The sequence below is a fragment of the Heterodontus francisci genome, chromosome 9, assembly GCF_036365525.1.
Source record: "Heterodontus francisci isolate sHetFra1 chromosome 9, sHetFra1.hap1, whole genome shotgun sequence".
Lineage (NCBI taxonomy): Eukaryota > Metazoa > Chordata > Chondrichthyes > Heterodontiformes > Heterodontidae > Heterodontus > Heterodontus francisci.
Window position 1 is genome coordinate 21,149,356 of NC_090379.1, and position 16,366 is coordinate 21,165,721.

The 16,366-nt window shown below is 42.9% G+C and overlaps 1 protein-coding gene across 4 annotated transcripts in view; it reads right to left on the reverse strand.

The window, feature by feature from the left end:
* LOC137373618 (latent-transforming growth factor beta-binding protein 2-like) overlaps nt 1–16,366 on the reverse strand; it is a 773,188-nt gene that overhangs the window by 152,157 nt on the left and 604,665 nt on the right. For all 4 annotated transcript variants that reach the window (XM_068038663.1, XM_068038661.1, XM_068038660.1 and 1 more), the window contains exon 23: nt 2,453–2,578. In XM_068038663.1, coding sequence (XP_067894764.1) covers nt 2,453–2,578 — 126 coding nt within the window. The remainder of the gene's footprint in view (nt 1–2,452; nt 2,579–16,366) is intronic.

Here is a 16,366-nt window from a genome sequence, read left to right on the forward strand (position 1 = left end):
ACTCATTTTTTCATTTTGCATCATGATCCTAATCACCTCCCTTGGGTGTATTACAAATGCTTCCATTTTTTTGTAAAATTTTTTTGAGCACTTGGATCTTAAAGCTGAAAAGGATTCCATTGATGCTGGAACTTTGTGTTTTTCTAAAAAGAGGTCATCAGAAGGTCTTTTGGACTGAGCTTGCAAACAACAGTTACTGGAAGAATCAAGGTGTGCTAAAAACAAGCCCTTATTAGAAGTCACCTGTCTTCAGATAATTACCCAGCAGGGGTTTTAGACTTGGGGAAAGATGTTTACAAAGAAATGACAGGTCAAGATTTATAGGGATCAGGAGGCTTGACTCTTGTGACATTGTTTTTGGTTTCGCTTTGGACAGTGAGTTGGGATACGGACAATAGTTTGAAAAGGAGTTAAAAGAATCAACCTGCCAGGGACAAGCCCCAAATCAGTTTCTTCCAGCTCTTTGAAAGGTCTACCAGTTTTTCCATCTCTTCGAGAAGGTCTGAGAAACAAGTGTAAGAAATTGCCGAAACCCCTGTTGCTGCATTTTTCCTGGAAAGCCTGCCCAAACTGATCTTCAACATCACCTGACAAGAACTGTTCTCGGCAGATCCCAGTGACAGCCGTCTATGCATATTTGGGACGCCGAGCCAAAACAAACGACATCTGACATATTTCCATGTCTTCTCTTTTTCTTCAACAATTAGCAAATATTCTTTTTTGCATGATTTTTTGAAATAGAGCTCTAAAGAGTAAATATTTTTCCGGTTAACTGGTGTATGTGTGTGTGTGAGGGGCTAAGTAAAAAGGGAATTTTTATATTTCAATCTGTGTGTTAATGCTTTGCATCATTACTGGTTATGCCTTGTTTTATAATAAACTAATAATTTTGTTGTTTATTACGAAAACCTAGTTGGTGTAATTTATTCTGGGATAAAAATAGAGTCTATGATTGACTGTATTGGTAACTGGGAAACAATTTAAATATATGTTGTGACCTGTGCAGAAGTGGAACTAGAAAAACAGTGCACTCCTCCTGCCTCGGTCGTAACAGTTGACATTCCCCAATTTATGGGCAATTATTAGTATTGGGATTTAATCTTTCTTTGATACAGTTTATTCAAAGTTTAGGTTATTTGCTTTAGTCAGAAATGCAATTAAAGCTATATTAATTTATTATGCAGCACTTAAACACTGTCATTTTTGGACTCTTGATCACAGCTCTCTTGGTTATGAGGTTATTGGATTGTTGCCTCAAATTTTCCATGCCACATTTTATGGAACTTGCTCAAAAGCACAATGTCAATACTATGGAAATATTTGACTCCGAAGAACCTTCCAAATGGGGTTGATTAGAATTTATTACTTTGGACTTTCAAAGGAAAAATAAATCTTCTTGTCACCTTACTGACCTCCTTTGCCTTAATTTGCTTAGCCTATCAATACAATGAGTAAACTTATCACGTGACAACCAAAGAAAATGTTAGTTCCTTAATTTGACTACAAGATCATAAGATCATAAGAAATAGGAGCAGGAGTAGGCCATTTGGTCCCTCAGGCCTGCTCCGCCATTCAATAAGATCATGGCTGATCTAATTGTGGCCTTATCTCCACTTCCCTGCCTGCACCCCATAACCCTTGACTCACTTGTCGATCAAAAATCTGTCTAACTCAGCCTTGAATATATTCAATGACCCAGCCTTCACTACTCTCTAGGGAAGACAATTCCAAAGTCTAACAACTAGCTAAGAGAAAAAATTCCTCCTCATCTCTGTCTTAAATGGAAGACCCCTTATTTTTATTTGTGCCCCCTAGTTCTAGACTCCCCCCTCAAGGGGAAACATCCTCCCAGTATCCACCATGTTAAGTACCCTCAGAATCTTATATGTTTCATAAGATCACATCTGATTCTTTCAAACTCCATGAGTATAGGCCTAACCTGCTCAACCTTTCCTCATAAGACAACTCCTTCATCCCAGGAATCAGCTGAGTGAACTTCTCTGAACTGCTTCCAATGCAAGAATATCCTTCCTTAAGTAAGGAGACCAAAACTGCACACAGTACTCTAGATGTGGTCTCACTAAAGCCTTGTACAGCTGTAGCAACACTTGCCTACTTTTATACTCCATTCCCCTTGCAATAAAAAATATTTGTCCGATGTATATGAATTGTGCAATAACTAGATGTCAAGTGTATTGTAATTGAGAATAAACATGAAATCTCATTCCTTTGTTATATAATTATCTCCTGATTACATATGCATAAATTGTAACCTCATCATGCCACATATTCTCCAATTAAATCAATTGTCCTCTGAAGAAAACTGAGTAATCTTGAGTAGCCAATCATAATTCAGTGTTCTGTAGGGTAAAATTGAATTCTATTAAATGTTAGTATCATATTAAAGTGATTAGTGCTAATATACTTTTACATGTTTATTATGATGTCTTACCTTGGCAGCCTGTACCATCAGGAGTGTTGGCAAAACCCCTAGCACAAATGCAGGAATAGGATCCTTCACTGTTCATGCATTCTCCATCTGGACCACAAATGTCCTTGCTCAAGCATTCATTAATATCTATAAGAGTATATTCATAGTTTTAGAAAGACATAGAAAACTGCAGGAAAATCCCCCTCACCAACTCGCAATAAAGTGCTCTCAAATTTTCCCTTGATTATCTTTGTTTCGCCACTTCATTCATCCTTTGAAGCGTTTTGTTTTATAACTATAGTAAGGGGAAGTATTGTTTAAATTTTGGCTTTTGCATCAAAATCCCATTTGCTATATTGGTTCCTAACCAATTTATTCTAAATGCAATTTCCTTAACATAGCACACACAAAAATTTGAATTCTAAAAAGAAAAAGTAAAAATGCTAAACATCTGAGATAGAAAGAGAAAGTGAAGACCATAGTGATTCCTTCTGCATTTGAAAAGAGAAAAGATAGCTTCTGACAAAGGATTTCCAGTTGAAATGCTAATTTTTTTAGTTTAGTTTAGTTTAGAGATACAGCACTGAAACAGGCCCTTCAGCCCACCGAGTCTGTGCCGACCATCAACCACCCATTTATACTAATCCTACACTAATCCCATATTCCTACCACATCCCCACCTGTCCCTATATTTCCCTACCAATACCAGGGGCAATTTATAATGGCCAATTTACCTACCAACCTGCAAGTCTTTTGGCTTGTGGGAGGAAACCGGAGCACCCGGAGAAAACCCACGCAGACACACAGAGAACTTGCAAACTCCACACAGGCAGTACCCAGAATTGAACCCGGGTCACTGGAGCTGTGAGGCTGTGGTGCTAACCACTACGCCACTGTGCCATATGGGTATGGGTTGAAATTTCAGTGTGCATAAATTCAGCTGGGTGTGCTACAATGAAAATACCCATATACTGAGCTTGGACAGTCATTGGGTCTCTTGCATAGCTAGTGAAATTTAAAGGGGCTGCAGCAGCCATTTAAAAAGTTGCATTCTCATCTATTAGACAAAGGAAAGGGTTTGGAGATGTCACATTCCTCACCCACACATGGTCAGTTTCACAGATATTGTGTTTGAAGTAATATTGGATGAAAGGAGGTCTGTGGCATTGTAGAGAAATCTTTCAAAATGCCCAGCAGGAGATTGCTGGTAGACTATGAGTGCTGTCAGCAAGATCTAGACGGTGAATTTTCTAGGAATTTCTTCCGCTCTGGCGGCATCCCTTCTGCTAAAGTTAGAGCAATGGAACAAGAGAAACTCTAATAAAATTCCAGTGCTAGAGAATGAAGATGGCAGACTCAAGGAAAATGTAAATAGTAAGCTACAAAAGTCCGCATGCCACATTACAGTTTCTTGCAGCCTGCTGCTCTTTCACTGTTGCTCTATCAGAAGCACACAGATAACTTTCCTTGTATGTTTAAACAGTATGCACATTCAAGCTGGAACTCACAACTAAAATCTTAAAGGGGCTGAATACAGCCAATCCTTTCAAAATAACTTAGCTGTGTTCTATACATTTGTTAATTTACACACATGATGGACAAGTGTGTGTCACTATATGTGTTTTTCAGACTTGTCAAAACTAATCTGCTTATGAGACAAGATGGCTAATAACTGGAGGGAATAGTTCTAAACTGGAGGAGAGCCCAGAAATTTTAAGCTCTTGTCTGCTTTTATTACATTGGTTATGAATGCACAGAGGGGGAGATGAATGTAAAGTTGGAGGTCTCCCTCAAGCTTAGGGCTGGGTAAAAGTTTAAATGCACCTATTCCTGGCATGCATATTACAAAATTATGCCTACTATTTTACATTCAGTAAAGTTGATTGACACAAAATTGCAAGCAGGGCAAATACAATTTTGTGATACTTGTGACTGGTGCGTGCCAGAATGGACACATCAGAATTTTTGAGATATTATGTCTTCTCTCCCCATTTACTCATTCATGTACAAGCACACAGTCAACCACAAAACCACGTGGTGCGGGCAGGGATTTAAAACTTCAAAAAATGCCGGCATGTTGGAAACCCAACATGATCCTGCTCACATCTACCTGTAACTGGTGCACATTCGGAGGCACACGGGAAACCCCTGTGGGGATGGCAGGTCTGAAATCTAAATATGTTAACAAGCAATTAAATTAAAATTTAACCTAGCATTTTGGCTTTTTCAGTCAGGACATGAGTTGCCCGAGCTGTGAGAAACTTGCCAGGGTCAGCAAGATAAGAGCACAGCAGGAATTGATGGCTCTGTGAAATTGATAGGCTGGAAAGCCTTTAAATACTAAAACAGCCCAGCTGCTTCCATGTCTATGTGAAAGGCTTTTGTTTTCATGATTTAATCTGACAGTATGCACCCACACTTTTTGGGATTTTCTTCTCCCTGCTGCTTTCACATGCGTTCAAATCCTCTGAAGAAGGAATTTTCCTCCACACAAGATCAGGGGGCAGGTTGTTCAACCTTGCCCGTCTAAGAGCGAAGTCCAAAGTACGGAAAGTCCTCATCAGAGAACTCCTCTTTGCTGACGATGCTGCTTTAACATCTCACACTGAAGAATGCCTGCAGAGTCTCATCGACAGGTTTGCGTCTGCCTGCAATGAATTTGGCCTAACCATCAGCCTCAAGAAAACGAACATCATGGGGCAGGATGTCAGAAATGCTCCATCCATCAATATTGGCGACCACGCTCTGGAAGTGGTTCAAGAGTTCACCTACCTAGGCTCAACTATCACCAGTAACCTGTCTCTAGATGCAGAAATCAACAAGCGCATGGGTAAGGCTTCCACTGCTATGTTCAGACTGGCCAAGAGAGTGTGGGAAAATGGTGCACTGACACGGAACACAAAAGTCCGAGTGTATCAGGCCTGTGTCCTCAGTACCTTGCTCTACGGCAGCGAGGCCTGGACAACGTATGCCAGCCAAGAGCGACGTCTCAATTCATTCCATCTTCGCTGCCTTCGGAGAATACTTGGCATCAGGTGGCAGGACTATATCTCCAACACAGAAGTCCTTGAAGCGGCCAACATCCCCAGCTTATACACACTACTGAGTCAGCGGCGCTTGAGATGGCTTGGCCATGTGAGCCGCATGGAAGATGGCAGGATCCCCAAAGACACATTGTACAGCGAGCTCGCCACTGGTATCAGACCCACCGGCCGTCCATGTCTCCGTTATAAAGACGTCTGCAAACGCGACATGAAATCGTGTGACATTGATCACAAGTCGTGGGAGTCAGTTGCCAGCATTCGCCAGAGCTGGCGGGCAGCCATAAAGACAGGGCTAAATTGTGGCGAGTCGAAGAGACTTAGTAGTTGGCAGGAAAAAAGACAGAGGCGCAAGGGGAGAGCCAACTGTGCAACAGCCCCAACAAACAAATTTCTCTGCAGCACCTGTGGAAGAGCCTGTCACTCCAGAATTGGCCTTTATAGCCACTCCAGGCGCTGCTTCACAAACCACTGACCACCTCCAGACGCGTATCCATTGTCTCTCGAGATAAGGAGACCCAAAAGAATAAGAATGCTTTCACTGCTTTGTAGGTGATTTCCAACACTTTGGAAGTCCGTTCTGCTACCTTGCACTTTACTCACCTTGTTCTGCACTTCCCTGCTGACAGCTTTCAGTGCAGCATAGGAGCAACTTATGCACCTCTATCGTAGACCTCTGATGAGGATCAAGAGAAGCAGCAATACCAACAGCACCAGCACCAGGAGCAGCACCAGCCTTCTCCTCAGCCACATACCATTCCACAGGAATTTTGGGATAAACACAGCTCCACCTCAAAGGAGCTGATATTCCCAACAAAAGATGGTTTTCTCAACATGACTGAGCAAAAGTGCTTCAAGAGGCTTAAATTTTCACAGCAGGTTGTTGCTGACATCTGCAACCTTCTGGAACAAGACCTCATCCAAGTGGGTCAGGTGGGGCAGTTTTCCAGTCTGCCAATTACATCCACTTTAGTCAGAATGACAGGGCTCTAGCATTTGCTGCAGTGGTTGGATTCCCACATGTAAAGGAAGTCATAGACTGCACACATGTGAGAATCAAGGCACCCTCACATCAACCAGCAGTATTTGTGAATCTAAAGAGATTCCATGCCATCAATGTACAGCTGGTATGTGACTACCGGAAGGATTTCATGCATGTCTGTGTTAAATCAAAAAGATTGAGCCAGAGCTTTCAGGAGTGAAGTCAGAAAACATGTCTTCATGCAAAGGGTGATAGAAGTTTGGAACTTTATTCTGCAAATGGCAATTGATGCTAGATCAATTGTTAATTTTAAAACTGAGATTGAAAAATTTTTGTTAGGTAAAGGTATTAAGGGATATGGGGCATAGGTGGGCGTACGGACTTAGGTTGCAGATCAGCCATGATCTCATTGAATGGTGGAACAGGCTTGAGGAGCTGAATGACCCATTCCTGTTCTTATGTTCCTGGAAGCTGCCATGATGGCTTCATTACACACCAGTCACACCTCCCACAGGTCTTTGCACTTCCAGAGTCACTGGATGGTTCCTTGGAGACAAGGGCTACACTCTAAGAAAGAGACAGAATGACACCTGTGAACAATGTGAACAATAATTTCCCTTTGCACATCCCATTTTTTGCAGTGCGTGGTCCCTTTACGATTGCAGCGTGGCTGCACATGCGCACATCTTATAGGGAATGCTGCTTGTGCTCGGCCTTTGTCCCTTGAGCAGTAAGTTCCGAATTGCTGCGGAACTGCGCACCCTTGTAGCTTAGATGGAATGTTGCCTGTGAGGAGCCCTAATATTGGTGCAGAGGAAAGATACAATCATAGCCATGTAAGCACAAGAGTGCTCACTGAGCAAGCCATTGGGTTGTTGAAGATGTGATTCAAGTGCCTGGACAGATCTGGAGGCACCCTTCAGTGTGCACCAACCAGGGTGCTCAAAATGGGAGTGATCTGCTGTGCCTTGCACAACATAGTGCTGCAAAGAGGACTGGAGCTGCAGGAGGAGGAAGTTGATGAGCGCTCTGCTCAGAGAAGGAGGAGAAGCAACAAGAGGAGCACTATGTGACCAGCTTACCAAGCTGCCACAGCAGCCTACGACTGACCCCTCAGGCTCAGTTCAGATAACCTGAGTGTATAAAGCCTTAGGGCATACCACACTGACCCCACTGTCTCCCACACCCCTCCAATACAGATAATTTCCAAGTCAGTAACCCTTCTATTTCCAGTACTTTGTTTTTATTGGAGGAAAACCTTGCCTTGGTCATTCAGCGCCTCACTGAGGTGCAGCAAAGTGCTCTCCGGCTCTTGGCAAGCAGTGAACTGTGGGCGGACCATGAGATACTCTGATCATACAAGTCTTCTCAAGGTTAATAGCCATTTGAAAGATAAGAGGCAACAGTGGAGATGAATGGACAATGGAGACCTGAAATAAAGTTTATGATTCATTAACAGTTAAAATTACATTAAGACAGTGACACTGTTATTAATACTCAAGTGAAGCCCCTTGTACAACTAAAATGTCATCCTCTTCCGCCTCCTATTACATCTACATGGTGCTATCCCTGCAGCTTCAGCAGAGCTAGTGGAAGGCTGCTCATTCCCCTGCTCTGACAGCTGAGATGCCCATGGCAGTTGGCCTCTGAGTTCCGTCAAAGACTGCCCCACCTGCACCTATACACAGTAGACTCGGTCAATGAGGCAGGAAGCAGCATGTGTGACTTTGACTGAGGGGTGGAGAAGGGCAAGAGATGAGAATTGGGGGCATCTTGAGCAGAGTTCTCACTTCCCTGTGCCCTGTCTAGCTCACAGTTTACTGCTAGCCAAGAGCTGGAGAGCACTTTGCTGCACTTCAGTGAGGCACTGAGTGACAAAGGCAAGGCTTTCCTCTAATAAAAACAAAGTGCTGAAAATACTCAGCAGAACTGGCAGCATCTGTGGAGAGAGAAACTGTGTTAACGTTTCAGGTCTGTGACCTTTTATCAGAACTGATCTGATCGCCACAGATGCTGCCAGACCTGCTGATCATTTCCAGCACTTCCTGTTTTTATTTCAGATTTCCAGTATCTGCAGTATTTTGCTTTTATTTAAGGCTTTCCTCCATCCTATTTAAATCATCATGCTGAATGTTCAGGCCATTGGTCAGGGGCAGTATGCACATTATGGCCTGTTGCATATCATGTTCCACGTAGGTGGCCACTCTTTTCATGGAGGTGACCATCAGTGCAAAGACCTGGGACATCATAACACTCATAGAGGCAGATTTCTCCAATCTCTCTCTAAGAGTGCGCAGTGCATCTGTATATGCTGACAGAACCTCATACATTTTCTTTTGCTGCTGCTGAATTGTTCTCTTCATGGATGACCCCTGAGGCTTAGCATCTCTGTCTAGCTGAGAAGAGCTTGAAGTGCTCTGCACCCTCCATTGCTGTCCCTGCTTATTTGTGATGTAAGCCTCACAATGTGACAACCCAGCTAGCTCCCTTGGCAGCCCCATTGAGATGAGTGTATCTGCGCTGGTGGAGCATGTGCATCAGTCATGTGACGGTGCTTTCTCAGAGTGCGCTACCTCCTCTGAGGACTCCTCAGCCTCCTCCCGCACCAGCATCACACTTGAAGGACCTGTGGGAGATGAAAAGCATGAATTAGAGCTGACATGGGGAAAGGGTTAAAAATCATCACTGTGCAGGTCCTCATATTTCAGTTAGTGGTGACAACAAATCCACGAGTTATTATTATGTTTTATGTGGCAGCGTGATATGTAATTCACCAAGTATCTGGGAGATTCCCTCCATCCCGCCATTGACAATGGCCATGTGCTCTACAACCCTGCTGATCTCTGTGGCCTCCTCCTCTGTAGTGGTCAAGGTGGCTATTATTGAAGGGCCATCCCTGGTTTTCTGTCTCTGCCTGGAGTTCTTGCAAGAAGAGAAAGCAGAGAGTTATGAGTGTGAGAAATGGATTGTGCAAAGAGGATAGAATGACAACATTTGTGGAGAATGACTGTGAAGGATGAGTGTGAGATTTCAATAAGATGAGGTAAGTGTCAGTGTTGGCTGTTCAGATGAGGATGTGAGGAAGTTTCTCTCTCTCTCTCTCTCTCTTGAGAGAGAGGAATGAGTGGAGTTGGTCAGGTGTATTGGTCTGAGGAGTATGCTGGGAAATTCAGAGTATGGGGTTGGCACTTGAATGTGGGATGCTTCTCACCTTTCCTACCCAATGAGGTAATTGAATTTCTTGCGGCACCGCATTCTTGCTACTCATTGTTCAGCTACTTCCAGCCACATTGTTTGGTATGTGAGGCTGGTCTCTTCCTCCCATCTGTGGGGAACAAAACTTGCCTTTGGGCACTCAGAGCCCATAGCATGATTTCCAGGGAAGCACCAGAGAACCAGGGATGCCAGGGTGGGGTTACGGTGTGGGAGAAGCCTTCCTATGTTGTGCATCCATCTATCCTCAGTGTCAGACCTGCAATGGAACCATTTTGACCCCTGCCAAGGCCCCTTTAAACAAAGATTCTTTAATTGGCAGGTGCGGGTCATGATCACGCCTGCACTCTGTGATTAGTTGCGAAAGCTGAAAGTGGGATGCTAATGCCATGGCTGAGTTAAACAGCCATGGCAAAGCTCCCTCCACTAACTATTGGGTTTTCAACCTGCTGCTGGGCATCCCCGCTGCAAGGGTGTCAATTCTGAAAATTCTGCCCATGCAGTATGCAATCAATTTTGCAGTACTGTACTCTGGGACATCAGTTGTGCCAAAAGTACAGGAAATTGCAAGATTGGGAGAACAGGAATTATGACCACTTCCTAAAAGGCTGCAATTCAGCAGTACCTCTCATTTTGTGTGCTGGAGTGTTCAAAACCATTCTGTGCTTTCATTTCATTAATTCGTACAACTTTTTGCAATTTTTTCCCCTTGTATGCTAATTTGGAATGGGATTAAAGCAGCTTGATAGTCAAAGGAGATCTTAAAAATGTCAAAATATTTGTGTTTCTTTTGCAATTTTTACCATGTTTGAGCATATCATCTCAGCTGATATTCCGGTGCAGTAACAAGAGAGCGTTGTACTGTTGGAGATGCTGTCTTTTTGGATAAGATGTTGAACTGAGGTCTTGTTTGCCTTCTCAAGTGGATATAACGACTCCATTCAAAGGAGAGCAGCTGAGTTCTCCTGGTGCTCTGACCAACATATAACCCTCAATAAACATCGCTAAAACCAGTTTATTTGGTCACTTACCCCATTGATGTTTGTGGGATATGGCTGTGCACAAATTTAACTGCAGTGTTTCCATATATCAGTAACTACGCCTCAAGAAATACTTCAGTTGGCATGTCCTGAGGTCATGAAAGGCGCTATTTAAGTGCTGGTACATTTTTTTCTTTAATATCTTCCTGATCAGTGTCTGTCACCTGTTCTGGCCTAATTGGTCAGCCTCTTAGTAATCCAAATTTATGGACCTGGTAGGGCTGTAGTATACAGTTCTGGTCTCTGTCCCTACTTGCCAAAGGTTCACTAAATTGATTCCTGATATGTGAGGGCTGTCCTATGAGGAGAGATTGAGTAGAATGGACCTATATTCTGTGGAGCTTTGAAGAATGAAAGGTGATCATATTGATGCTGAGAAGCTGTTTCCCCTGGCCTGAGAGTTTAGAACCAGGGGTCATAGTCTCAGGATAAGGGCCGACCATTTAGCACTGAGATGAGGAGAAATTTCTTCACTCAGATGGTTGTGAACCATTGGTATTCTCTATCCAAGAGGGTTATGGATGCTCAGTTATTGAGCATATTCAACACTGAGAGCAATAGATTTTGGGGCACTAAGGGAATCAAGGAATATGAGTATTCTATTCCAGAAAGCCAAGCAGTGAAGGATGGAACTGCAGCCTTATCTTTACACACTTTATAAGCTTTTATATGCAGAGATACACAGTACAAACATGCACCTCCAAGCCCAACCACCACAGTTTCAGTCTACTCCTATATATAGGAGCACAAGTGAATCCCCTGTTAATGCCCACCACCTGAGTACAATTAAATAATCAATTACTGTACAAATAACAATGGGGATAGGGCAGGAAAGTGGAGTTGATGTAGAAGATCAGCCATGATCTTACTGAATGATGAAGCAGGCTTGATGGGCCATATGGTTTACTCCTGCTCCTATTACTTATGTTCTTAAGGTGCCTCTGATCTGCCACTAGCATTCCAAACTTTAACTCTATTTCTATCTCCAAAGATGCTGACTGATATGCTGAGTATTTCCAGAATTTTTTGTTTATATTTTAGATTTTCTATTCCAGCACTCACAGCATTTTGTTTTGAATTATCTTCCTGTGATTGATGTAGCTTATCATAAAATTTAAATGCAGACTCTTAGTACAGATCACACTACTTGCAAATCACCTTTACAACATGGCATAATGATATTAAATTATTTTCATGTTTGAAAGTTAAATGGCTGTAAAAGTTTTTCCATTTCTTGTATGTACTGGACCGACTGCCATTCTGCTTACTTTTGAACCAGTAACTTCCAATTACACAGGGCATAATTAATGAGTATTATCCCAGAATTTCCACGATGTGATTAACACTTTTAAACATGCATTTTAAAAAAAAAGTTGTGTCTGCCACTGGTTTCTAAAGGGAGATGCATAGAAGTTTCCTGGCAATGCTCATTTCCATATCAATTGGTGGATGTATTAGTATAAAACCCATGCAAAACTGATGTAAACAGCAGAATCTCCAGTAAATTCCTTTGCAACCTTTTAAAAGCACTGTTCATCAGCATTGTGAGTGACAAACAATTAAGTCACTAATGCTGTAAAAGGCACTTCATGCTTGACTAATTTAATTGAATTTTTTGATGAATAGAGAAGGTTGATGAAGGGAAAGCAATGAATGTTGTCTAGGTGGATGTTAAGAAGGCCTTTGACCAAGTACCACATAAAGGTTGGTTACCAAAATTGAGGCTCATGTAATAGGAGGGTCAGTGTCAGCTTGGATAAAAAATTCCTTAGGTACAGAAAACAACATGTCATGGTAAATGGTTGTTTTCAGACTGGAGAATGGTAGACAGCGGTGTTCCCCAAGGTTCAGTGCTAGGACTACTGCTTATATTGATATACATAAATGACTTGGATCTTGGAATACAAAGTAAAATTTCAAAACTTGCCAATGATACCAAACCTGGAGGTCTGGCAGACAGTGAGGATGATACCAATCAACACTGTTACGGTCTTGTGTTTTTTTTTCTCTCCTCGGGAAAACTGTGTATGTCTTTAAGACTAAAGATCAGTGCACCTTTAAGAACTCTCCGGAGGCTCAGTGAGCCAAAGTGCATTATGGTTGCCAAGCAACAGCCACAGAGAGAGAGGACAGAGATTCAATGTTGCGTTTTGGCTTTTGAAAACTGGCTGGCAAGAACTGGTTTGAGCAGAGACAGACTGTTCCAGCAATTGAAGGAAGAAGTAGAGCTCTCTGAGACAATTTAAACTGAAGGGAAAAGAGCTGTGTTATTTCTCTCTCAAGAAGATTCTACAAAGTCAAGCCGAATTAATTTCCTAAGAAAAATAAGAAAAGCTTTTCTTTCTTAAAAAAGTATCAGTATTGCTGTGTTTATCATTGAAGGAACAGTTTATACTACAACTACTGAACTGAACTGCTGAATTACTATCTTTGGAAGGACCTTTTTTTCATTGGACCTTGGAAGACTGCAAGTGAACTTCGACCGTGTTGTATTAGAAGACCATTCGTCAGGAACATAACTTACAAAGACTTGTTTATTTGTTTTTTATCTGAGAAAAAGCTACTTATAAAATCTGCATTCATTTAAAAACCCAAATCACTGTTAATTTTTAGTATCTGCATGCGAATGCGGGAGTTAGATTTTTAAATAAGAAGTTATAAGGTCTTTAGATATTGGTTTATCTTAGTAGTGTTTAAGATTTTAGTTTTTTAAATAAATAGTTAATTTGTTGATATCTAAAGATACCTCGTTTGGTTCGCTTCATTTGGGGGTTACTAGATTGTTCAATTTGGCTGTTTTTTTCCGTTTTAGAAAGCTTAAAGAAATATGATGCGAGCTGTGGAGCGACGGGACTGAATTGACAACGCGTTGCTCCCACCGTGATCAGAATCATATATTTTGATGGGGGGCTTTGTCCTGAGCGGTCGTAACAACACTAACAGGACATAGATTGGCGAGCAGAATGGACAGACAAGTTACAGATGGAATTTAATACAGAGAAGTGTGAGGTGATGCATTTTGGCAAAAGGGATAGGGAGAGGCAAGATAGACTAAATGGTAAAGTTTTAAAGAGTGTACAGAGACAAGGGGACCTGGGGATTCATGTGCACAAATCTTTAAATAGAGTATTGAGGACAACAGCAGAGAGATTATGCGGAAATAAAAACAGGAAGTTCTGGAAATACTTATCAGGTCTTGCAGCATTTGTGACACAGAAACAGAGTTAACATTCCAGGTCTGTGACCTTTCATCAGAACTGGCAAAGGTTTGAAATGTAATAAGCTTTGAACATGTGGAAGGGGGAGAGGGGAAGAAGAACAAAGTGTGAAAGGGTGGAGGGCAGGAAAGATTAAATGACAGAGATGTTACTGAAAGAAAGGCAAAGGGAGTGATAATATTTGTAGTCAAAGACAAGGCATTAGTCCAGAGAGAATGTTAATAGCAGAATAATGAACAGCTCTGGCCAAAAGCAAAGACATGAAAAACAAGTTTAAGACAGGCGCATGGCTAAAAATAAAAAATAAATAAAAATAAAAATAAAAAGTCAGCCATGCTCTGAATTTGTTGAACTCAATATTGAGTCTAGAAGGCTGCAGAGTGCCTAATCGGAAGATGAGGTGCTGTTCCTCGAGATTGTGTTGAGCTTCACTGGAACACTGCAGCAGACCAAGGATAGAAATGTGGGCGTGAGAGCAGGGTGGTAAATTAAAATGGCAAGCAACCGGAAGCTCAGGGTCAGGCTTGCAGATTGAGTGGAGGTGTTCTGCAAAGCGATCACCCAATCTGCATGTGGTCTCCCCAGTGTAGAGGCGACTGCAGGGAAATGGGACTGATTGGATTGCTCTGCAGAGAGCCAGCATAGACTTGATGGGCCGACTCGCCTCCTTCTGTGCCGTTATGCCTCTGTGACTGCAGCTCGCTTTCAGTTATTGCTCACATACTTCTGAGGCAGTGACTAGTGTCTTTAGTATTTTAGAAATATCATAAACTGTGCGGTTGTGATATTGAAAACTTGCATAATTGTAGTGACATCATTCTTGAGCTATTTTAGTCATTAACAACCCTAAAGTGCTCAACACTATGTAATATTCATGCATTCAATAAGCACCTCAAGACTGGTAATAATCGCTTCAAAAATATTATTTCCTGTTTGGTTTTCATTACAAAATAGGCTTATCAACAAACATGCCAGACATTTTAAACTTTGGCTGTGTTTGCTGACAATGTAACCACTAGGTGGCGCTGTACTGACACATGCGCAAATGCAGCCCGTTCCACTAAAACATCAGGCTGCGTTTGCTGACAACACAGCCATTAGGTGGCGCTGCACTGGCACATGTGCAAATGCAGCCTGTTCAACTAAAACGTCAGTGACGTTCAGGCAGCTGACAGGACTAAAGATGGCGCTGCTCAAATAATCACACAAAGGCAACGTAAACACAAAGCAGCACACAATGGCTAGAGAGATCAGCTGGCTGGGGAATGGCTGGTAAGAGCGAGCGGCGGGGGGGGGTGGTGGGGGCGAATGGCCGGAGAGAGCAGGCATTGGGGGGGGGGAGATGGCCGGAGAGAGTGGGCGGGGGTTGGGGGGAGACTGGCCGGAGAGCGCAGCCAGTGGGGATGGGGGGGGAATGACCAGAGAGAGCGGGCAGGGGGAATGGCCAGAAAGAGCAGGCGGGGGGAATGGCCGGAGAGATCAGAGGGGGGGAATTGCCAGAGAGCACGGGCCGGGGGGCAGAGGGAGAGCGCACCCGCCGCCACCAAGGTCACTCCCCCCCCCCCCCCGCTTCCCCCCCCCACTCCCTCCCCGCTTCCCTCCCCTGCTCTCTCCCCGCTTCCCCCTCTGCTTCCCCCCCGTCCCCACACCCCGCTCTCTCCCCGCTTGCTCTCTCTCCCGCGTTATGCGATGACGTCAGCTGGGCATGTGTGTACCAGTCCTGGCAATTTACGTTATGATGTCATCCACGCATACACCAACTGGTTCTGGCAATGCGGTACGCAGCACACGCGCAGACAGCAGGAGCCAGTTTGCGCATGTGCGCAGGTTGCCGCAGTCGGATGACGTCACCGCCAGCTGCGTTGTCAAGAATCACTTTGTAACTTCTAACATTTTTTTCCACCTGTTCTCCAGTCTATTTTTTTACCCTATGTCATGCATCATTTCTTGACGAAGGATGGGAATCAAAATATTTTACAGCACAAAGGGAGGCTATTTAGCTTGTTGTGGCTGAAAGAGCTATCCTGTTTCCCTGCCCTTTCCCTAACATTCTTATACATCTTTTAGTTCCAATATTTATCCTCCTCTCTTTTAAATGCTATTAGTTATTCTGATAGATTAGTGAGACATGGATGCCCTTTGTGGAAAAAAATTCTCCTGGCCTCACCCTTGATGGCCTCTAGTTACTGAATTACTGAGCAATGCAAATAGTAATTCATTATATATGAAGGCTTTGATATATGTCTGAGTAACATGTACGGCATTATATAAATATAAGTTTTTTCCTTTCTCTCCTTCCAAAATCTCTATCAGTTGTTTGCATTAGTACACTTATTCCCTGGACATAAAGGTCAAGAAGAAAAGTGCAGAGGCTTGTTATGCCAAGTCCCTGCTCTTTACCTTGCCTTCAGATTTCTGGGGCTTCTTCTGAAACGTGCAGC